General features: G+C 33.5%; 2 protein-coding genes across 2 annotated transcripts; one reads left to right on the top strand and one right to left on the bottom strand.

Annotated features, from left to right (window-relative positions):
* Positions 1 to 1,970: 1,970 nt before the first annotated feature.
* LOC130821454 (probable cadmium/zinc-transporting ATPase HMA1, chloroplastic) lies at positions 1,971 to 16,630 on the top strand. Its single transcript, XM_057687242.1, has 13 exons — positions 1,971 to 2,677; positions 3,704 to 3,854; positions 3,982 to 4,166; positions 4,904 to 5,050; positions 8,023 to 8,218; positions 8,649 to 8,761; positions 10,566 to 10,807; positions 11,220 to 11,325; positions 11,503 to 11,667; positions 12,417 to 12,633; positions 13,237 to 13,424; positions 13,502 to 13,588; positions 13,665 to 16,630. Exons 1-13 carry the CDS (start codon positions 2,168 to 2,170, stop codon positions 13,839 to 13,841), a joined length of 2,484 nt encoding a protein of 827 aa, XP_057543225.1. The 5' UTR covers positions 1,971 to 2,167; the 3' UTR covers positions 13,842 to 16,630.
* Positions 16,631 to 18,910: 2,280 nt separating this feature from the next.
* On the bottom strand, positions 18,911 to 20,761 carry LOC130821455 (transcription factor MYB73-like). Its single transcript, XM_057687243.1, has one exon. The coding sequence runs from the start codon at positions 20,347 to 20,349 to the stop codon at positions 19,342 to 19,344; it is 1,008 nt and encodes a 335-aa protein (XP_057543226.1). The 5' UTR covers positions 20,350 to 20,761; the 3' UTR covers positions 18,911 to 19,341.
* Between the last annotated feature and the right edge of the window lie 4,466 nt (positions 20,762 to 25,227).

Below are 25,227 nucleotides of genomic sequence, written 5' to 3'. Positions count from 1 at the left end.
CGCTAGTTGAAATGGCGTTTTGTGGATTTTTATTATTTTTTTTTTAAAAAAAAATTTAGTAAACCGCCACTTGAAGTGGCGGTTTTGTAGCAGTACAAAACAACAGCTTTGACATTTCTTCACTGCATTTCATTTTGCTGTTCTTCCTTCTTGCTGCCGGTATAACCCTAAAAAAAAAAAATTTCTTCACTCTCATTTACTTCAAATTTACAATTCCTCTCATTCAACTAAGCTAATCAACTACATTCCCTTCTTCTCCTTGTGTACTAGTTCATTTTCATCCTCATTTAAGGTATGAATAAAACCCTAATTTTTTTTCAATATGCAAATTGTTTTTTTGTTCATTATTGTTTTGAATTGAAGTTATAAAAACGTTAATTGTTTGTTACATTCTATTGTTTTCATGATTTAAGCTTACATTTTACACATTTGTAGTTGAATTTTAGGATTTGTTTTGTATGCATATAAAGTGTTTTGATGAAATGCTTCAATGAAAGTTTATTACTTTGTAGGGTTAGTTTAATGGTTTTTGTATATATTCATGGTATTTTTAGCTTTTATATTTGAAATGAACCTTATAATAAGTGTTCTAATACCTTAGTATCACAAATTCTTGTATTAAAATTTACACTTCCCGTTATAGTGTATTGGGGTAAGGAAGTCATGATATTGGTTGCAAATTGGTAGCAAATTGGTGGGGAAATCACATGAAAGATCATTATTCCGTTGAAAAACATGTTGAATTGGTTGCAAATTTGGATAATGCGAGGGAAGTCATGATATTTATATGATTTTTATAACACTTATGTATGTAACAGCGATCATGGCGATGCCGGGCCCAGTTGATCCATCAGTGCTTACGCTTCAGGCGACACACAGGAGCGTAGCTGCATGGGAGGGCTCCACTGCCCAATTGGTTACTCGTCAGCACTACCAGGCGAGTACATTACAGTGGGAGATCGATGACAGGGTATTAGAGGTAGTCGAACTAGCTGGTTTCAGATACATTTATAGGTTGTTGGGCGGGGTCTTAGAGCTCGATCGAGCTCTTATCACTGCATTGGTGGAGAGGTGGAGGCCGGAGACTCATACCTTCCATCTCACAGTTGGCGAGGCAACGATCACGTTGCAAGATGTGGCAGTTATAATGGGACTGTCCATCGAAGATCAAGTAGTGATAGGCCATGGAGAGGGAAATTGGCCAGCATTAGTTCATGAGCTACTAGGGGTTTGGCCTGAAAACCCCCAAGACCCCACACAGCCGAAGATCATCGTTGGATCGTCATTGAAGCCGACTTGGCTCCGAGAGCATTTTAGCGCGCTGGAGGATGACGCGGATGATGTGACGGTTGATAGACATGCGCGAGCTTACATCTTGTGTCTGTTTGAATGCATCTTGTTTTCAGACAAGAGTGGAAACTCGGTACAGTTGATCTATCTCCCTCTACTGGGAGACTTAGAGCGCATAGATGAGTACAGTTGGGGAAGTGCTACACTGCTACCCTAGCGTATCTGTATCGTAATTAATTTTTTATCTGTATCTTTGCATTATTTTCATAATTAATTTTTTCAAATCAAGCCGGTTCGTAATTGATTATTATAGAATAGATGGTATTGAACTAGTTTAATGCATGTTGCGTTCACTATTTTAAAATGAAAGAAAAAAAAAATTCAGGCCACAAGCAAACCGCCACATGAAGTGGCAGTTTACCAGGGACCAAACCGCCGCTTGAGATGGCGGTTTGCCTTGACCAAACCGCAGTGCTTAAGGCAAACCGCCATCTCAAGTGGCGGTTTTATCTGAAAAATAAAAAAAAAAAAATAAATTTCCACGTGGATGATATTGTGGAAATACTTTTCCACATAATGCAAAGTGAGAATTATTTTTTTTTAGCCATAATATGGAAAAAGATTCGCAATAGCACCGTCAGAGGCGTGTGGCTTCTGGTAATAAACCCCAAAGCTGTGACAAAACTCAACAAGTTGAAATTCAATCAGCAAATTCAATAAGCCAAGACAGGACAGATGAGCACATAATGTGGCCTCCATTTCAACATCATCCCTCACCACCTTCTCTTCTTCTTTGATTGCAAAAGGATCACAGTTTTCCAATGCTTCTCATTCATTTCTACTTTTGAATTCCTTCTCAGCTCAATCTTTCTTATCAATGGAGGTTTTATCTCATCCTCTTTCTAATGTTTTTTATTCTAACCCTAATTTCGCAATTTTCCGCAAAAAATCGCACCATTTTCTCTTTTCTTATTCATATATTCGTCATAAATCCTTTTTTTCTCCTCCTAATAGCTTTAATTTCCGCAAATGTGCTGTAAAATCATTAGCTTCTCAGCATCGTAATAACCATGATTATGATCATGATCATCATCACCATAGTAATAGTCAAGGTCATGATCATGGCCATGATCACCACCACCACCATCATCATTGCCATAATTGCGGAGGGGAAACCAAGCTGAGCAAGTCTCAGGAACGGGTGTTTCGGGTGGCCAAAGCCATAGGTTGGGTGGACTTGGCGAATTACTTGAGGGAGAATATGCAATTGTGTATCTGTTCAATGGGGTTGTTTCTTGCTGCTGCTGTTTCTCCTTATTTGGTCCCTAAACCTGTCATTAAACCCTTGCAAAATGCCTTCATTTGCCTGGCTTTTCCTCTTGTTGGGGTAATGAACTCTTCTTTCACTGGTTTCCTGTATTGCATTTGCTTCTTTTTTCTTTAGTGGCATTAGAGTCAATGTAATGCTCCATCTTTGGAGTTGTAGCAAGCGATAAGGGAGATTACATACTCCAATTTGTGAGCAGAAGCAAGTAATCCAAATGGCTCCCTCTCGTGTAAGGGGGTGTCTAGAGTACATAACGTATCAAAGCTTCAATCAACATCTTAAGCTTTTGGTCGAGTTAGTTCCTTTAAGATAGTATCAAAAAAGTCACTCGTTCGAATCTCATTCATCCCTCTATTCAAGGAATTATTCGCGCCAAGTATGAAGGAAACTCGTGCTGCATCCACACTTTTCCGAAGGGCCCTCGTGTGAGGGGTGTAGCATTTTGGTGGAGTTGGTCTCTTACCAACAAACCCTTTACAAGTAACTTTGCTACAATTTAGCAATTTTATTGGCACATAGAAATATTCATTTACTTATGGCTACCACTATGCTTGTACTGGAATTTTTATCTTGTTAATTTTTGCAGAGTAAATGAAATAGAAATAGGGGACGCAGATATTGTGTTGGCTGCTTTATTTGAGTCTTAGCTGTTGTATTGGTGTTTTCATTGATTGTCGAATTTTTGCTTTTTAGGGTTTTTTTTATTTATTATGGATATAGTATAGTGAGTTATGTTCATTGCATTTCATTTTATCAGAATGAGTTTTCCTTGAAACAAATTCCACCTGTTTCAGTGGACCAGTAGAAGGAGAAGTAATTGAAGAAGATATGGCAATTAATATATTTGATCATGCTGCAAAATTTTTGTATTTGAAATCTAGGTGGTAAAGGAGAAGACCTTAAATATTGGTGACAATCAACATGGAAGTTTATACAAATATTGGAACCTTTTACCTTACTGTCCTTATTGATTGTCAAGTTTGGTGTTTCTAACTTCTGCTTTGCTTATTCTGTTGAAATTGTTCTTAGTATTTTGATTATTAATTATTGACTTAGTTTTCTTATTATATGGTTTATTCATGCCAGGTTTCAGCATCACTAGATGCGCTAATTGACATTTCTGGCGGAAAAGTCAACATTCATGTCCTCATGGCCCTTGCAGCCTTTGCATCAGTTTTTATGGGGAATCCCTTGGAAGGCGGACTTCTCATTGCAATGTTTAATTTGGCTCATATTGGTAGTGTGCTACTCGTTTATCCTTTTCATATGCCTGTGTCCAGTTTCTTGGCAGTTTCTGTTGATGTAGTGATGTACATCACTTTTGAAATCAAAATTACTGACCTTTCATATGCTTCCAAATGCAGCTGAAGACTATTTTACAAGTCGGTCAATGTTTGATGTTAGAGAATTGAAGGAGACTTATCCAGATTCTGCTCTTGTGCTAGATTTGGACAAGAATGAGACACCTAACTTCTCTACTTTATCGTACAAAAAGGTTCCTGTGACTGAAATTTCCGTTGGCTCATATGTGTTGGTTCAAGCTGGTGAGGTATGATAATCATGTATATATTTCCCATCTGCATTATAATATTTCCTTGTTAATGATTTTAGTTGTGGTTTTGGGGGAGTGTGTGTGTGCGTGTATAGTGATTGTTGGATTTCTTGCATGAGTAGAGGAGCCTATCATGACTTTGTTTGGAACTGTTGTGAACAGTACTCGTTTGTGGCTATTGAGCTAGTTGTATTATATAAGCACTTATCTTGATATTTTGAGTAATGTCACCTATAGTCTTTATCTCTAGTGATGAAGAATTGAGGAAATTAGCAGCCTACAGATTCTTGGGTAGGAAAACCACCTTTTTGCTGTTTGCGACCTATATGGTTAATGACTGATGTCTTAGTTTTTTTTTTTTTAAGTTGAACTCGAAACACTTTTTTCACAATTGATATGCTAACTTTGATCATTTTTAATTGAAATAGAGTAATACAAATGTTTGAACTGTTGTTGGAGTTGTCTTAGATAGCTTCAAATTATCAACTTCTCTTATATTTTATGATTAAAGATACTAATGGTGAAAGCTATATGTTAGAGAGCATGAAACCGTGCAGTATAAGTTCATTTCATGTTAATAGGAGGCCTGTACACTATGAACTATGAATTTATATAGACCAAGGAGTCACTTTTATGCCCTGGTGACAACCTTGGTACCATTTGTTCAGTAGTCAAAATTCTTTATAAGATTTGAACTTTGTAATTGCTGATCAGACATTCTGGTTCTTGTTTAGTTTGTGCCCGTGGACTCTGTAGTATCACAAGGAAGGTCAACAATCACCATAGAACACTTGACTGGGGAAGTGAAACCTATAGACAAAAGTGTTGAAGATAGTATTCCTGGCGGAGCCAGGAACTTAGATGGCATGCTGATAGTGAAGGTATTGCTACAACTTTCTCTGTCATCTCTAAGAATTTTTGTATTCTGTGAGCAACTATACTGTAATTTTCACTGTATCATTGTACTTTCTGATGTTCCAAAACATAGTTGAACTTCTAGATCTTGTCTTGACAGTGAGTGCTCTGCTATGTTCTATTTCTTGGAGTGAGGGTGGGAAGTAAAAAGTAGATCCCAGATTGGCGGGTTGCATTTTGGACTCTGATCACAGACTTGGCTGTGTGACTTGTGAGAGGGAAAGAGCAAGGGGAAAGAGAATTTGTTTTCACCTAGAAGGTTCAAATACAGTTGGTGTGAGAAAGCCTTCCAAAGGGACTTATGCTTCTGTTATGTAGTAATGACTAAAGGATGGCCATTTTTTCGTTCTTGCTTTCATAGTTTTATTTATCTTTTTTGTCATATAGAATTCTGTTGACACTGACTGTAGGGAGTAAAAGGATGTGTAATCTTGTTTAAGCCCCTAAAAGTTTTTCAAGAAACTTGTTAAAACTTCTTATCATCATATTTGAACTAAATTTATTTATTTAAATAAGAAATTAGGAACGGAAAGAAAGAGGAGGGATTGATACTCAATGGAAAGGGACACAACATCGTAAAAAGAAGGATTTAGAAGTGGAGTAGAGTGGGGTGTAGAGAGGAATTTGTTTGAATCATAGAAAAAAATCGCAGATGTCGTTGCGATGCCATGGATGCAACACCTCATGTTGTTACGACTCCTTTGACGGACATTACAATGAGAATAGTTTGATTGAAAAATATTTGATTTATCGTCGTAATTCAGGATTTAAGATTATGTACGTAAATAAAAGCTTAAAATAGACCGTTTAGAACCTATTGCATATTAATTATTATTGTAATATTAATACGTTAGAATAACAACTTATAATGGTTGTTACTTGATGTGTTTTAATCACATGTTACGTAATGGGGTTTCACGGAACAATATGGTTAAAAGGAAAGGTCTACAACAAATATTTTCCTTCTTTCATTTATAAAACAAAATCTTTGAAACATTGGTATTTGGAAGTATCATAAAGTCTGCATACATGGTCTTTCCTGAATCTTATTAATTAATTCAAGATATTTTATTTTTGTAAACTCTTTGCATAACATACTTGGGTTTATGACTGATCAATGTAATTTAAACTAATCCAACTCTTTTGAGCACTTGTTATGTGACACATGAGATACAACTTTGTGGCTGGTTTGGTGAAATAGACCATATATTCGTAATAAAAAGAAAGTATATTTGCTAATGTCTTGTTCACTTCCAATGACCTTATGACCATGACAATTCACAGGGTGGAGTATATCAAGTCTCCTTTTGTCGAAACAATATTTTCTCTCCCCTTGAGTCGAGACAAATGTTTTTTATAAAGGGGAAAATAAATGTCACCAACCCCTCAAGGACCCTCCAAAGCATCTCATGCAAAAACGTTGTTAGTTGAAAGAATATATTAAAGGGAAATTTTGTGTAAATACCAACATCTTGATAGCTAGACAATTTTTGGATGCTATTCTAAATATATGCTATTCTAGAGAGATTATACAACATTGAATTGGGAGGAAACTTACAAGTGGTCAATAATTTTTCGATTAAGGTATATACAATATGAGGTCAATGCTAAGTTAGAGATGTGGTGACATGCGTGAAAATTAAAAGGATTTAAATTAAGTTGAAGTAAGAGAGAGTATATGTTGTCTTGGCATAGAGAATCATAAAAGAGGTGTTGTAAAGATAGATATGAAGGAATTCATTCCAATTAAGTGTTTCAAATACATTAATTTAACTTTTCACAAGAACGAAGATATTGAGGCAGATGGTAAGCATAAAATCATTGCACTTGGCTCAAATGAAGAGCTATGACCGGGGCATCGAGGTAGATCCCTTAAGTTAAAAGGGAAACATTTGGTATCAGAATTTAGACCAACTATTAGACGAACACTACTTATTGGTCAAAATGTTAGACTCTTAAAATATTGTTGGAAGATGCATGTAGCTGAGATGGATATGTTAAGATGGACTAGAATACACGTCGTAAAGTTTATTATTTGAAATGAAGATTTAGGAAAGGGTCTTAAGGTCATAGAATATCAAAGACTAAAGGAGAGAAGATCAGTCATGTTGGTTTGATCATGTGCAAAGAAGGCCAAAAAAATGCACAATATAGAAAAGTGGATGGTTAAATATAAAATTGGAAGCTTGGAACTGAATGAGCTTAGAAGAGGAAAAGGTAGACCATAGATGATTAGGCTAATAGAATAACGTGAATGAAGAATGACATGGAAAATTGAGATTTACATAAGCATTAAGCACTAGATAAGATTGAGTGGAATGGAGAATATATGTAGTTGATCATTGAAACTTATTTTCTTAGTTGAAGATAAAAATTAAATAGGATTGAATGGAGTAAAATCTTTGTTTGCGATGATTTCCCATGTTAATATGTTTTGTTCATCTCCTAATTCGGTCAATTCTACCACATAAACTCCTAATATTGCAAAGGGCTTGTTTTATTTGATCAATAAAAATGCCAAAATCTTAATCCTAGACCTTCTATTTTTCTTCTAATTAAAAGGATGACAAAAAAGTACTTCTGAAGTGTCACATTTGATTTTACACGTTATCTAATGCACTAATTCAATCCTCAATATCTCTAATGTGTATAACTAAAAATTATAAAAAGTTGATATTAATAAACTTAAATTGAGATGAATCAAATAAGATCTTAGTTGACTATGTTTTAACTTATTAATTAATAATACAATACAAGTGAAAAATGATTAATGAATAGTACAAACTACAAAATTCCAAATGTACCACTTCAAAAGAATAGGAGGGAGTAAAAGCAATTCTAAATTCTCTCCCCTCTTCCCTTACATCTATTAATATTTGTTCGCTTGTTTGCTTCAGAATATGTTCCTTTGTCCACCTAACATCAAGGTTTGAATCAGGCTACAAAAACATGGAAGGACTCCATGCTAAGCCAGATTGTGCAATTGACTGCAGAAGCCCATCACAGTAAACCAAAGCTTCAGAGGTGGCTGGATGAATTTGGCGAACGATATAGTAAGGTGGTTATGGTTCTATCAGTTGCTGTTGCACTCCTCGGACCTCTTATTTTCAAATGGCCATTTCTGAGCTCATCTGGTAATATGGAGGGAACGTATGCACATAGACTGGTTTTCATTTTTATTTCTGAAGTGTGTATTGCTTTTGCATATAGTATATGTATTGGAAACTTACTGTGGTAGATGTGCATTACAACCCTCCCTTCCCCCTCCTCTTATTGTTTAGTGGATTTCTCCTCAAAGATGAAGCATGTCTGACATCTTAAGCTAATTGCGTTTATTGTGGTTTACCATATCCATGTAATGCTACTTCTATAAGTGTAGTGTTTTATAACCTTTAGTCTCCATAACACAGAGGTTCTGAGATATACAAAATGGTTTTTTTTTTGACCCGTAAAGTAATGATTTTTATGTCCGTGTGAGTGGTTTTTGAACAAATTGGTTCATTTATATTGAATAAATAAATGTGTTGTATGCTATATTTTTATCCTTATTTTTACATTCAATAGGTTGCAGGGGATCAATTTATAGAGCTTTGGGACTTATGGTTGCGGCTTCTCCTTGTGCCTTGGCTGTGGCTCCATTAGCATATGCTACTGCAATCAGTGCTTGTGCTAAGAAGGTAGTATTTAAGAAGTCACAGTTGATCAAGTTATCTTTCTCGGTTTTGCCTATTTTATACTATCATTTTTTGCTGCAGATTTTTTGAAGCTCAAATTTAAAAATGCTCCATTTTATTTTACTTTTTTTTTCCCCATCTGTGCATCAAAATGAGGAAAACTTTTTTACCATTTGTCATCATCATTGATACAAACCATTTCAATGAGCCCATCACCACAGCTGAATTTACAATGAGTACGGTCCACCTAGTTTTAGTCTCTGGTAGATGGCGGCCTTCCACTAAACAAATTCAGCGAGGCAGGACAACTGTTTGTTCCTGTTCAACTCTTCTCTTGATAGAGCTGAATTCCTCTTGTATATCTATGTTTCCATGAATGATTTTTTTTTTCCCAGAAATAAGATGTTTGAGTACGAGAGGTGAAGCAGTTGCAATAGTGTGCAGGGCAAAAGTACATGTTCTTTAAAAAGTTCATTTCTATGGGTGGGTGGAGGGATGTCAGTTGAAGAGTGGCAACTGGAGGACTGCAACTTCTTAGATCAAATACGTTACTTGGTTCATTCAGTAATCATTATTAGATTTTTAGATTTAATTTCATTCGCATCCTTGCCATGCCGATGGAAGTCGGATATTTGCAATATGAATGCTTCAATACCAGAAACGGACAGTGAGGAGATTATTTAAAGTTCAAATTCACTATCTTAGTTTAAAAGTAATAAATAAATTGATGGGTGTCCTAAAAGGTAGTTAATTGAATTTCTTACCAACTATCACATACTAGGACATCTCCCACTGAAGGTTCTAGATAAAATTGGCTTCTTAACCAAGTGGTCTACTATTTGGTGTTGCTATTCCCAATGTTTTGGCTGGAAAGTTTTTCTGTACTTCTCATCCAATTTTGCAGTCTACCCTATGCATCTGCAGTGTAAACCATGTGATGCTCTTGATTTAATAGAGGTAACCAGAATACAGGCTGACCATGAACCGAGCTTGTGCTGGCCTGTTCTTGTATAAGACTGACCCGGAACTGGGACAAACCGGTTCGTAACCGGTCGGAGACCAGTTCGATTAAGGGTCACGGTTTCTGACAAAAATACCGGCCCATAAATGGTTTGAAGTCTTCCTGGTCCCTAATCAAACTATGTTTTTTTGAAAAAGATCATCTCAGATTTCATATTAGAACTTTAGAAGTTCTAGCACAAACATTCAAAATCAAAAATGCAAACTTTAGTTTCCTCTCTTTTTTGCTTCACTCATGATCGCTTCGCATCAGTTCCTTTCTTTTTAAAGCATCGTTAGAAACGTTAACAAGCTGTTAAAAATGAATGAGAAAACTCTGGCAATTCACCTAGCACGCCATGCCTTCCATCGAAGATGACCATTTGACTCCATGTGTACTAAAAGACTTAATGAGATACGGTAACTTTTCTCTACCTCATGATCGAGTAGTGTGCTGTTCAACAAAGCTCCACTAGAATTAGAGTGGGGAAGAATTCTTCTACTAGTACATCAAGACTCAGGAGAAGCTGTTATACTTGTAATCATAGCTCCATTCTTGTAAAGTCAAGATTGACAAATATATCATGTATCTTGGCATCTGCTTCTTTCCCCTTGTATAGTGCAACTCAAATTAGAAAATTGGCATCCTTCACTCTGTTTCTCCCTTGTCTCTCTCATTTAATTGGAAGTGTTACTTATATTAAATCATTACGGCTCAGTTATTCAATTTCAGCTTCCTGATAAATTGCAGTCGTGGTATTAAGCTCTTAAAACAACTAATACATTTGGCGACTTCCTGTCTATACAGGGTATACTGCTGAAAGGTGGCCACGTGTTTGATGCTCTATCTTCTTGTCATACCATTGCATTTGACAAAACTGGAACACTGACGACTGGAGAGCTCAAGTGTAAGGCAATTGAGCAAATCCACGGCCATCATATTGGTGATGATAAATCAGAAATCAGTGCTTGCTGTGTCCCCACTTGTGAAAAAGAGGCTTTGGCTGTAGCTGCTGCCATGGAAAAGGGTACTACTCATCCTATTGGAAGGTACTGCTATACTTTTTTATTGATAAATATCACCACTAAATAATTACCTCCTTTCTATAATTTCCTTGCTTCTTTTATATTTAATCATACAACTACCCAGCCAAATTCTGGTTTAATGAGAAATTTCTGGAGGAATTATGGCTTATTAAATTTCTTTTGAATCTACTAGTTTCCATACTTATCAATCCTTTCTAGTTAATACAAATATACAACGGTACAGTATTCTGTCCAGATTCTTGTTTCTGCATTCTTTTTAATGTTTTTATCAGAATGATGATTCCCCTGCTCTGGTAAAATGGACAAAGGATTTTTGGTTTGGAGTTTGTACAAAACCTTTTTTAGGTGTTTCTTGTTCACAGAACTTTGTTTTATTCCACCAATATTCATTGTGTACTTGATTTTGCATTTGCAGAGCTATTGTTGATCATTGTACGGGCGTTGAACTCCCTTCTGTTTCTGTTGAAAATTTTGAATCAATACCCGGTAGAGGTCTTTTTGCCACGGTATCTGGTAATGAGGTAGTGCATTTTGTATCAATACATCTTGCAAGTTTCTGAATTTCTGCAGTGGATGAGTCGTTGGATTTTCCATCTTGTTCAATCTCTCACTACTTTCTTATGTCAAATCAGTCAACTGATTTTTATAATTCTTATAGTCTGGAATTAAGATCGTTTTTCCTTCTTGTTGTGTTGCAGTCTGGAATTGGAAGAGGTCAACTAGTAAAAGCTACGTTGGGTTCTGTTGAGTATATTGCTTCACTCTGCAAAACTGAAGATGAGTCACAAAAGATTAAGGAAGCTGTGAGCACATCAGCCTATGGAAACGAATTTGTTCATGCCGCTCTTTCTGTGAATGAGAAGGTGAATTTCATAGAAGTATTATAGTTGGATGTGTATAATTGTGATAACATTGATTTGTTGAATTAAAATCTCAAATTTACTGAGCGTATATGCTTTAAGAGATATTTATTTTGTGTAATATAAAATCCATTAGCAGCATGGTGATGAATGAAGTACCACCGAAGGAGTGAGATTATGTTTTGATTTTTCATAAATCACCATTATTTTAGTTGTTAAAACTCAATAGGAGCTCTCTTTGATGCATTTGTTTTCCCTTTCCCTCTTGCTTTTCCATTAAGCATGGTATGGCTTGCTCGACTTACGGGGTTCTCTTGTCAGCAATCCTAGGTTACTGGTAATATGCATTGTGAACTTTTTTTGTTATTATTACCACAATTGTTCTGTTCAAAACTTACTCTGTGTGGGTTTGTAAGCTGAAAAATGAGGGATAACTAGAGTACCAACTAGCAAGCATAGTGTAAAACAAGGCCGCATTGCATTCCGTCGGCCGCGTTGTAAAGGTTTTAAAAAACAACGAAACGAAAGTATCCGTGTGGTAAAGGTGTAAAAAAACCGTGTTTTGGATCGTATCAAGGGATATCTTATCGTTTCAACCAATATTTGGGTATTATGATAAATGCATCACTCCCTTTATCGCATTACCGTTTGTTACCACAATCATAACAGTTACCGCATTTTTACTTCTATGCTAGCAAGTACCAATTATATGTCATCTCTTTATCTAATGAAGTGGCTTGAACTTTTTCCAGATAACATTATTTCATTTTGAGGATGAACCACGACCTGGAGTTGTTGATGTCATTAGATGGTTACGCGATCAAGAAAAGTTCCGAGTAATGATGTTAACTGGTGATCATGAATCAAGTGCGTTGAGAGTTGGGAATGCTGTGGGAATCGCTGAAATCCATTGTGGCCTGAAGCCTGAAGACAAACTTAATCATGTTGTGCGTATATCAAGAGAAACAGGTAACTATAATGTTGGATTCTCTGTAGCAAGACGCTCTAGAATGTTCTTCAGTTTGTAAGAATATTGAATTTGATTTTGTGCTTTAAATCAAGTACCTGATTGCTCCACGTTGTTTAACATACAAATCTCTTGTTCATATCCTGGAATTTTCCAACAATAAATGGAAGATGTTGCTGTTAGTTTGTAGGGTGAGTAGAGATAATTGAATGGAGAGTAGATGATGAAATTATAATAGAAAATCAATAATTAAAAGCTGAGTGTTGTGACTATCATCAGCACTAAGAAGCACCACATGTTTGCTTTATGATTGCGAGTTTGATATGTGTGCCTACCTTCATAAGTAGAAGCAAATCTTAGTAAATAACTTTCATGTTGCAGCTTATGAGCTTAAATTAGTCTTACTGCTAAAGTCAATGTGTGAAACAGCTTTCTTCACATTCGAAACAGCTTTCCACTTTGATGTGTGAAACCATGTGAATTAAACAGTGTTAATTTTCTTCTTATCAAACACATCTGGCCTCTATTTGTCTCATGTCCCTGATTGGGATAAGCCAAGTATATTATGAAATCAGCAGTCATTTTACGGTTTCGATGCAATGCAGGCGAAGGCCTTGTAATGGTTGGAGATGGTATTAATGATGCCCCAGCTTTAGCTGCTGCTACTGTCAGTATAGTTCTTGCTCAACGTGCTAGTGCCACAGCCATAGCTTTTGCGGATGTGCTTCTCCTGCAAGATAACATTTCTGGTGTTCCATTCTGTATAGCCAAAGCTCGCCAAACAACTTCACTGGTATGGACATGCTTGCTGTTGACCTTCTTCTTGTTCATCCATTTATTGTTAATACTATTTGAATTCGCTTCTTGCAGGTCAAACAAAATGTAGCCCTTGCACTATCTGCTATCATTTTGGCCTCTCTACCATCTGTCTTGGGATTTCTTCCACTGTGGCTAACAGTAAGATTATCTGTGCCATAGCTTCTTTTTTTGTTCTCTTTTTAGTTTTCTTTTTGATTGCCACCCCTTGGTGCAGGTTCTTCTTCATGAGGGTGGTACTCTTATCGTTTGTGCCAACTCGATACGCGCTCTAAATGATCCCGCATGGTCCTGGAAGCAAGATCTTCATCGTGTACTTGATATTTTCAAAAATTTTAATACACGGCAACAAATCCCCAGCTCAGGCACTATTCAAACAGCAGATTCACACTAAGGTGCTTTCTTGCTTTTTCCATTTTGAAGCTTACAATATAATGAATGTAGATCCAGTATAGTTATTTTGTACATGAACCATCTATGAAAATATAAACTAGAATTAGTGCTCCCACTTTCTCTATCTCAGCCATTACCTTTGTAAAGTCTAGTATAGTCAATTCATAGCTGGATCATCCTCCTCTTACAGTAACCTGCTACTGTTTGATTCCAAGTTTCTAACCCATTAAACTATTAAGTGTTTAGCTTTCGTTGTATATTTTTTGGCCACAAAATTAGTGGCCAACTGTCAAAACGTTCCATTTTTTCACATTCTACTGCTGTTTTCCATTCATTCTCTCTTTTTTTCATTTTGTTCCGTCTCTTTTGTTATTCAAATAATAGTAATCGTATCCCTCGACTTCTTTTTGTCCAAACATAGCACAAATATAATCAAATTAAATGCGGTGACAACTGGCATACAGTTGATGAGTCAGGAAAGGGGGTTATATTCCATAGAAATTGAAAACTCTGCAAATTAACGTCATGTTTTATGTTGGGAGTTGAAAGGTTGACATCAAAAGACGGCTAAGATTGGGGCCGTTTACCAAGTCGTCTTCCTTGTCCCCTATCTCACTTATTCAGTTGAGTTTTTCAAATAAGGATGTTACTCTTAGTTGTACATTTATTGTTCCAAAGTCCAAACCAATTACCCTTTTTCTTTGTTTGTTGTGTTGTTTGGTGGAACTTGCATGTAGAAATAGAAGTACTTTTCTGTCCTTTTAAGTTTGCTATTGAAAGTGATATGTTGTATCATGTTATGCTGAAAAGTGTAACTTTTGATAGAAAACTTAAAAGAGACAAACGGATCACTGATGAAGTATATCATGTCTTTGGTTTATTATCCAATGAAAATATCTTATGTTTTACCCATACTTTTTTTTTCTTTACTTGTGGATGTTAGTTACTTAATTTTAGTTGAAAAGATTTGAGTCATAATCAAAACTCTGCATATCGAACCACCCTGATTTTGACCTTCCCACTTATTTAATGAGATACATTGTCGTTAAATGAACTGATATTAGTTAAGAAGTTAGGAATAATTGTAGTAGACAGTAGTATACTAGTACACCATAACTCAAAAAGAAAAAAAGAAAGTATGCTAGTAACACCATATTTTATTTAAGTACAAAAATTTTTATGTACGTATCCAAGGGCAAATAATAATATATACATACGCATGAAAAAATTTACACAAAACTCCTGTATTGCTAGTTTGGAATCACTAATTCACTATCACTATCTTTGTTGCTCTTTGATGCATTATGTACATTTGTGTACATTTGCTATATGGCTACTCTCTCTGTCTCCATATAATCACCTAAAATTTTTTGGGTGAAATTTAGTGAAAAGAGAAATTAATTTGGAGAATAAGATAAAAATTAAGTAGATGATAGAAATGAGTGGTTAAAATTAAGAGAGATAATAAATTTGTAAATGAGATTAAAAGATAGAAAGAGAGACTATTGCCAAAAAAGAAAAGATGTAAAATGAGTGGAAAAAAATAAAATGGAAAGTAATGCGAATCGAGAGGGATGGAGAAATTAAAGTTAATAATTTAAATAATCATTGGAATCATAAGTATAGCTAGTTTTGTTTTATGTGCCAATTATATATCATTATTATTATACTTAATGTATCCTGCTCATACAAGTTATGGTTAGGGACTATTGAGGGATGGAAGACAGTATACTCTACCCTTATCGAAGGATATAGTAAGGTGGTTGCGGCCAATGAGACCTTCAATTTTAAAGGCCAATGAGACCTTCAATTTTAAAGAACTTGCAAAAGAAAATAAAAGGCAAAACAAGACAAGTAGCAATTGTGTCTATGAAGTTTGATGGTTCAGATTTAAAAAAATATTTTGCTGATCTTTCAAATTATTAATTACCAATACTAATCCTTATAATTAGAGACTAGGAGAATTAATGTGATTGCTACTCATAACACTTGAAAGCTTGGTTCTAATATATTGTACTGATTGAGGAATAATGCTTTAGGAGAGGAGTAAAAGTTATTATGATAAAAAATAAAAAATTTGAATAAAATAAATGAATACAATTTATTTTAAAAAATATGATATGAATTAGATTGGAAAACAACAGACTAAAATAAACTTCTATTATTTTAATTTAAAATAAAAAAATTGAAACTAAAATACAAATTAATATTGGTTTTTTTTTTGTTTGATTTGGTTTTAGGGAAAAATCAAACACCCACCTCTACTATTAGATCTAAAGAAACAATTTTCTTTCACTTATTTTTAATAATTTCTTTATAATGAAAACTCAAAATTAAAATTACATACAATATAAATAATCTAAAATAACTTGTTTATAGCCAAGTTAGGCTAGAGAAACGATTTTACTATTTGAAGATTTTAATTTTTATACGTACACCATTTTGGATAGAAAACTCACAATTTGAAGATAGCAATTTTAGTTGGCTTGTGTATGACAATAAGAATATTGGAAGGGAATCAATCTAATGATGGTGTGAATATTAAAACAATGATGCAAAGGGGAAGGCAAAAGGCAACTGCCAATTCACTCCTCCGTTTTTATTTAATATTTTTATATTTCATTTTACACAATTTTATTTTTCATTAGTTTACCATAATTTATTTTTTTATTGTTTATGGTCTTTATATACTTTTCATTAATTTTGTTTTAATATTTTTATCATATTTATGGTTCTTATATATTTTCAACTAATTTTATTTTAGCATTTTTTTTAATCTATGGTCCTTATATTTTTCTATTAACTTTGTTTTTATATATTTTGAGTACTTATAGTCTCTTTTTTTCTCTATTAACTTTATTATTTAATAAAATAATATTTTTACATAAATATTATTATTATGGGAACATCAAATAGTTTGGGAACGTTATTAGTAATAAATGTTGATGCTGGTCTTGTTTAGAAAGTATTCAAAGGGCAAGGAAGTCGCAATCAAAAATTGGTGGTTCATTAGGGTTGTCAGTTGTCACAACACACTGATATTTTTGAATAATCACAAAAGTGCTTCCTGCTTGTAGTTTTATGCAAAACTCAAACTGCTTTGTGCTCTAATTTTCTTCTTTTGGGGCTATTGCTTTCAGATTAGATCATCCCTGATTCCCCCTTCCCTTTTGAATAAGTGTAATCCAACTGTATGCCTGTTTTTCTTATTCATCACAACCAACTTTTATTATTGTTTTCAGTTTTACTTTTAAATGTCTGGTCATTGATTTCTACGGTTTTGTTATACATCTTCTATTTTAAAATACTTACACGAAATACATTTTTGCAGAATTCGATGTATTTGTCGGATTCTTTTGTTTCTAAAGTTATACTTAACTAAAAATTATAAAAATTTGATATTAGAAAAATATGCTATCAGACGAATAAAACAAGATTTCACTTGACTATTTTTTCTCTCGTATAATAGCTGAAATATGTAAATTACCATAGAAGAATGAATAGTGCAAAAGTTGATTTAGTGCAAGTAATATGAAATGAAGGAAGTATATTTTTGTTACTCTTTTTGTTCTTATTACATTGCACCTTTTTAATGCTAATATGCACTCCAATTAAGATAAAACACATCACACATGTAAATAGTAAATTCGAGATGATGAGAGGAATGAAAAAATTAAATTTGTAAATGAGATTAAAAAAAGGAAGAGCAGAAACATTATCAATAATAAAATAGATATCAAAGTAAGTAATAAAAATTTTGGTAGAAATATTTGAAATTTCATTAAAACATGAGGAGATAACACACGTGTTTATTTATTTATCTTACCCAATAAGGCATTTTCCCTTCAAGTGAATGAAATTGTTTTGTATTAACAAATATAGGTGTAGACTAGGTTTATAGATAATATCATCATTATCATATAAAGTATATCTGACAAATGTAATAAAGAATTGTTGGGATTCATAAAAAATTAACAAATACAAGTGTACACAGTAGAATTGTTGGGATTCATCGAGAATATTATTATTATCATATTAAATATATATGTAACATATAAAACTATGAATAGAGTCTAGCTTGATAGAGAATGTAGTAGTAGCATTAACATTAGGGTACGTCAAAGTACAATATATAACAAAAAAGTACATTCTTTACTTTGTAATTTATACTAATTTTATATCTATTTAGTTTAGTTTGTGTTACAATATGAATTGTAACTTAAAGTTCGACATAAAATAGACTCGCATATTTAAAGTAATGTGATAAATTTCAATACACGAATTAGGTCTTACCAAATACTTTTTATACTTATGTTATATTTAAGATCGTGTGACAAAAAAGATATTGTATAAAAATATCTAATTTCAAATTCAATATTTGACTAAGTATATGGTTTGTGAATTATGAGCTCAAAAATATTGTAATTGGGGCAAGTAAATTCGACCCATGTGATTTGAGATGTTGAAAAAAAGAGTAATTGTACTTGTACCTCAAATGGTACTTACTACTTACTAACTTATCCTTCCCCCACTTGTATATGCATTTATGCATTCCAACGTTGAATTTTGGAATTGAGACTTGCCCTTTGCTTTACGTCCATAAAATATTCAATCACCACCTTCCTAACCAATCCCACCATTTTCCCATCCATTATTTTATGTCTATTATTATTTTTTTATTTACTCCCCATGTCTGTACTTAGATTTTTAATTTTTAAAATGTCAGATTTGGACGGTTGTACAACCATCATAACTTCTAAGTTGAAACCAACTGGAAATTCAAAACAAAAAAAAAAAAAAAAAAAAAAACCAAACTACTTTCTAACCCTTTAACCTTATTCTATACGAGTGATATTTATATTTTGTTAGTTTCAACTAGTCTTATATAAAAGTAAATAACCATCTCACTAAGACTATTAAACATATCTGAACCAAAAAATTATTTATTATTTTTAATTATATGCTATTAATTAAAACTGTAATATAATCTTAATAAATATATTAAAAAATGAGACAAAATCATTAAATAGAAATTGTAAAATGTAAAAATTTAGAGTCCCGCAATCCATATTTTCAACCATAATTTGTTGGGAATATTATAGATCCGTTTGATTTTTTGAAATCAAAAATTAATTCTTTTTTCCTAATCTAATTTGATTCCAACCAATTTTTTCACATTTAATTTAATTTTATTTTAATTAAATTTAAACCTAAACAATAATAATACTTCTATTAAATTAACAGAAAAATTAAACATGAAAATGTAAATTTTTTTTTTCTTTTTTCCCTCATTCTCTTTTGTTTTGTAACAAGTTTTTGTTTCTCAATCACTCAATTTTTTTTCGTCATCATCATCATCTTCATTCATTGATTCATCGTTTCCTCTATGCTGATTCTTCTTCACTGTACACTAATCCATACTCAAACTTATTTCTCTACATCATCAGCATAAGATAGATAATCCACAGTTTTGTTCAATTTCTCATCTTCCATCGTAATCATTACTCAATCTTTCCGATTCCAATCCTACTCATCGCAGCTCTCATAACTCCATCCGCCGCCTGTGCACAGAATCCGCCATTGTTGAATCCTCCATAACCTAGTCCAATTCCATTATTGCTCACCTCTAATCCTTCCATATATGTCCTCACCTCTTTCCTTATCATATCCTGCATCACCGCTAAAAATTCCGGACTAAACGCACCAGTTGGTGGCGCAACTGCTGTCGGCGTCGCCATCACCTTCACCGGCGAAGTATCCGCGGAAGAGCTCGTCGGAAAAGCCTGAATCTCAGATCCAACCATTGGCATCGTCATCGGTTCAGGATCCGAGTTCGCGACTTCACAGGAATCCGATCCAGGAAGCGACAAACTCAGATCGGTCATAGGAGGAAAACTCGGCGCCGGAACAATATTAACCGGACCGGGAACCGCAACCGGTCGGAAAATATATGAACCAGAATCACTCGCATCGGACGATCCTGGACTACCAGGATTATTAGTATTATTATTATTCAAAGTCAAACCAGAAACATTTTTCAAAATAACATCAGTACCATCACTCATAGCACGCTTCAATGGCGGCGGTTGAGGAAAATCGCCGGAAAAATCATCCGGAGCAGGACAAACCATAGCAGAACATTTACGCTTCAAGGTAGAATTCCAGTGATTTTTAATAGCGTTATCTGTGCGACCACTAAGCAATCTAGCAATGGTGGCCCACTTATTACCAAACCTAGCATGAGCTTTGATAATGGTATCATCTTCATCAGGCGTAAAAGCCCGGTGCTCAACTTGCGGTGAAAGCTGATTGCACCACCGCAACCGGCACGATTTACCGGAGCGACCGGGAATAGATTTACTAATCAGAGACCAATTTCTTGGACCATGTTTTTGTACCAACCTAGTCAAGGCCTCATCCTCTTCAGGACTCCATGGACCTTTTATCCGGTCCACCTCTTTCCGGTTCATCTTGGTGTAAGTACTGCTACTACTACAGGTATTAAACATTTTTTGTGGGTTTAATTGATTTCGTAAATTTGTGTTTATTTATTCTGATGAATTATAAATTTGGGTTATATTTTTAATTTTATATTTATATACAAAGAGAGAAGAGAGAGAATGGAACGGAGAGAAGAGAGGTAGGGAAGGTGATTTATAGTGATACTAACGGAAAGAGAGGGACTAAGGAGGATAAGAAGAGGGAAAAAGGAGGGGTGACAGGTTAAGCCGGTAAGAGGAGAGAGAAAGTGAAGGAAGATTAGAAGTTAACGGGTAAAGAAGAGAGAGTTCACCGCTTAAGATTAAGTAAACGGTTAGTTGGTTGGGAGAGTAGGGTCTCACTGGTGACTGGACGGAAGCCGTTTGGGATACAGCTGTAAAATTAGACACGCGTCTTCTTATTGCACTCATTTGTATAACACCCACGCCTTTTCCTTTCTTTTTCTTTTCTTTTCCCAATTTTTGTTGGTCCGTCTATTTTCGTTGTCCTCGTTTTTCTTATTATTTTCTCCCGTTCAAAACTTTACTTATCAATTATTTTTAAGTATTTTGTTTTTTAATTCAAACATTAAAACAGTCAAAAAAGATATTATTTAATTAGCGTGAATTGGCAATTTTAATTAATTATTAGAATTATAAAGATAATATTGAATTCTTTGTTCTGTTTGTTTTTATATGATTTTTTTTCTATTGCCTCTTGGTGTAAATTAGGAAAAAGAAGAATTTTTTAAGGAGGTATAATAAGGTTTAAAATGAAAACTTTATTTTCTTAATCGAATAATAATAAAAAAATACAAGGATTGTACGTAAGAACGTTGTTTAAGTCTACAAAGATTTTAGGAACTGCTGGTGAGGTACTGAGATGAAATTTAGAACGTCTTGAGCTTTATCCTGCATAGGTGAATAAATGAGGGCCGGAGATGGGTGCTCCAAAAGACTTTAATTTTCTTAAAAACCTACATATGTCAATAGGTGCTCCTGGGGACCTACTCCGACGATAAAGTGATTAAGAAATCCTTAGCGAATGAATGCACTAATTGCTTAGAATGTTTGGTTGCTTAGGATTGCTCAAAATGCTAAGAGTTAACGTACCCTTGGTTAGTGCATGACACTATGTATTTATGGTAGGAAATAAGGAAAGATGTTTCCAAACCCTAATATATCAAACATTTTACCTTGATATAATCTTTCATGGGATCAGTTAAAAGGTATGGAATGTTCTTCGTATGTACGTGGAGCTTACTGATTGGTTGATTCCCACTTTACAACTATCCTTTTATCCTTTTATGGTGAATACAACAATAAAATACGAGGTAGGTGATGGTGTCTTGCCTTGTACAAGTGGCAACTTTCATCATGTAACCACAATAGTCACCTGACACGTCGCTATAGAAGTTGTGATCTTCTCAGGGTGCTAGTGCCTTTATCTATAAGTATAATCTTTTCAGGGTTACTCCGTCACTTTTGTGGGTCATCACCTTGAGGCCTTTATCTATGGCTGTCTTGACCTTCCAGGGGGGTCGTGCAGGGAGTTTAGACCTCTAAGAAAATCTCTATTATTTTCTTTTTCTTCTGCTCAGGGGAGGAAGGTTCTTCCTCCCCAAGGGGGTCTTAAGGGTGAATATTACTTCTTTGAGGTTTATATTTACCACATGTTAGGGTCTGACCCAGGCTTAGGTTATATATATATATATATATATATATATATATATATGTATATATATATATATATATGTATATATATATATATATATATATATATATATATATATATATATATATATATATATATATATATATATATATATATATATATATATATATATATATGTATGTATGTATATATATATATATATATATGTATGTATATATATATATATATGTATGTATATATATATATATATATATGTATGTATGTATATATATATATATATATATGTATGTATATATATATATATATATATGTATGTATATATATATATATATATATATATATGTATGTATATATATATATATATATATATATATATATATATATATATATATATATATATATATATATATATATATATATATATATATATATATATATAGGGGAGGGATCCATTGAGAAGGGGTTAAAAATGAGAAGGATAAGAAGGACTCTACACCCTTGATTTCACTAAAATAAAAAAACATCTATGGTTACGATTGAGCCAAAAACTCATAATTGTAAAAGTAACTATGTTACACAGAAAAATAACTATGAAATAATTTTTAAAATGTTCTTATTTTATAACATATTATCCTTTTTTGTATATATAGTAACTAAACAAAATCAAACAAAAATTCTTCTCACCCTTCTCATTTTAAAATCCTTCTCATTTTAAAATCCTTCTTATTTGATCCTACATCTATATATATATATATATATAAAAAGATTTTTTATTAGTCACTATATATACAAAAAAATACTATGTTATATAAATTAAGAACTTTTTTTAGATTTATAACGTAGTATTTTTTTGTGTAAGATAGTGACTTTTGCATTAATTGTTTTTAGCTTGATCATGACTTAGATATTTTTTTTATCTCATTCAAATCAAGGATGTAAAGTGCTTCATAGTCATCTCATTTTGAACACTCTTTTTATTGGATCTCTTTCTCTCTTTATATTCCTATGTCGGATAACGGTTTTTAAAGAAGAATAAAATAATTTAAAATAAAACAAACCATAATCTCGTGAGCGGTTCATTTATAAATCTGCTCCGCGGATAGGTTTCTTAAGAAAAATAAGTTTGAAAATAGTCTGACGCATTGTAGATATATTGTTAGAATTAAGTGAGTATTAAGCGAGTATTAATGCTATAAATAAAACTTATACCGGAAGCTGATGTTTATCTAAAATTATAACGGCTAACAGTAGCACCCGAAAAAATGGTTGACTGTATAACAGTCAATCAGTTGTGCTTTTTGGTTGTTTTAAGGCGTAACCTCTCAACTTTGACTTAGCTTTCGGGACAATCTGGATACCAACTTCTTGCATCAAAATTTGTTTTCTTTATCCTCATAAATTAATTAGACTATTTCTTTTTCAAAATGGGGCCTCTGCTTTTGTTATTGCTTTATTATCGTGTACTTCAACTGTAAAATATTTCTTTTGAAAAATATTTTTAATCAAGAAATTAGTAATTTTTACAGTTCTTAAGTAAGTCTTATATTGTATTCAGATGTAGTTTTAGTACACATAGAGTTGAAATTGGTGATGACATATCATTTAGCCGAGAAGTATTTGCCAATTCCATCTTTAAGCATATAATAAGGTAGATGCATTGACAAGTGGTCGGATAACTAAAATTAGATGCGGGAGCTTCTCTATCACCGGAGATAGGGAGTGCGTGTATGCCCAAACGATACTTTAATAATTGACGCACTTCAAGAAGTTGGACATGGTCACTTACTCCCAACATACACTACTACTACCCACACATCTACTTCGTCGAGAAATATCTCATCGCCTATATTATGCGCTCCTCATTCATGCCCATTGCCCCCATATGCTCTCTCTCCATTCATTTTGCGTACACATGTATCTCCCCATCTCATCCATCACCTCCAACACCCCCCGTTTACCTACATATACGAGTCTCCTCTAATGGTTCAAGTAAATGAGGATGACGTCCATATATTTTAGGTTCATGTTTATCAAATTAAATTGTAAACTAAATTTTTTACATATGTATATACAAACTTTTATTCGGATGGATTGGTGAGCTTAGTATTTAAAATTTTGTCACTAGGCTTATCGCATAAACCACTATGTCGTATAGAGGTTTAGTTTACTATAAACCGCTATCTAGCTTACCACTTCATATTAAACTAAATTGCTATTTGACGAAGCGGTTTATTTTATGTGTTTGAAACAAAAATTCCTGTTGCATATATGTATGCTATGGTATATAACAATTTTTACGAACATACAAACTGCTGATATAGCCCTTTACTATTTACCTTACGATTTTAAAAACTTATTTGATTTGAGATAGACTTTACTTTGGAAAATAAGTTTTAATTAAAGATAAAGTGAAAAATATCTTTTAATTAACAATATATTTTGAAAAAGAATGGGCTATTTAATGCAAAATAAAGATAGAGAGTATAAAAAAATATGTAGGAAAAAAGGTGGAGGAGTGATACGCCGGAAATAAAGAAGAATGATGAAAGAGAGAGAAAGAGAGGGATGGAGTTGGTGAGAATGCAAGGCTGTCAAAACTGAAAAGCAAGGGGCAACATTAAAGCCAAAGGCAAAGCTCCCTACACAACTCCCCAACTGTCTCCAATTTACCGGCTTCTTTGTACGGAATTGCACCTTCTTGTGACCTTCCTTCTCTTACTATTATTATTTTTATTTAATTAACAACAACTCATGTGATGTTAATGACGCAACAAATTTATTTATAGCCAAATATACTCTATAAAGATATTAATATGGATTATGGAGCATGGAGCATAAGGAGTATGATTTATGAAGTACTTCCTCCGTTCCATTTTAGTTGCTATATTTACATGGGCACGGGTATTAAGAAAAGTGATTGACTTACACTGTAGCTGATTGTTTACTTTATAGAGTATAGTATTTCATTATTGTTAATTGAAAAAGAAAAAGGAAAAATAGGTTGTTAGGTTACTTTATAGAGTATAATATAGTTTTTATTATAGAGTATAGAGTATAGAATAGGATAAAAATAAGAGTAGGTAGAACTTTAAATGATTGTTTTATTACTAAAAAAGGAAATGTAGCAAGTAATATGAAATTGCCAAAAATAGAAAATGTAGCAAGTATTATGTAACGGAAGAAGTATGATGGATGGGATGACTAATAAGAAATTATTATTTTATCGGATTTTT

The sequence above is a fragment of the Amaranthus tricolor genome, chromosome 8 (assembly GCF_026212465.1).
Source record: "Amaranthus tricolor cultivar Red isolate AtriRed21 chromosome 8, ASM2621246v1, whole genome shotgun sequence".
Classification (NCBI taxonomy): Eukaryota; Viridiplantae; Streptophyta; class Magnoliopsida; order Caryophyllales; family Amaranthaceae; genus Amaranthus; species Amaranthus tricolor.
The sequence above is the reverse complement of the archived record's forward strand: the minus strand, read 5'-3'. Positions and strand labels throughout refer to the sequence as shown.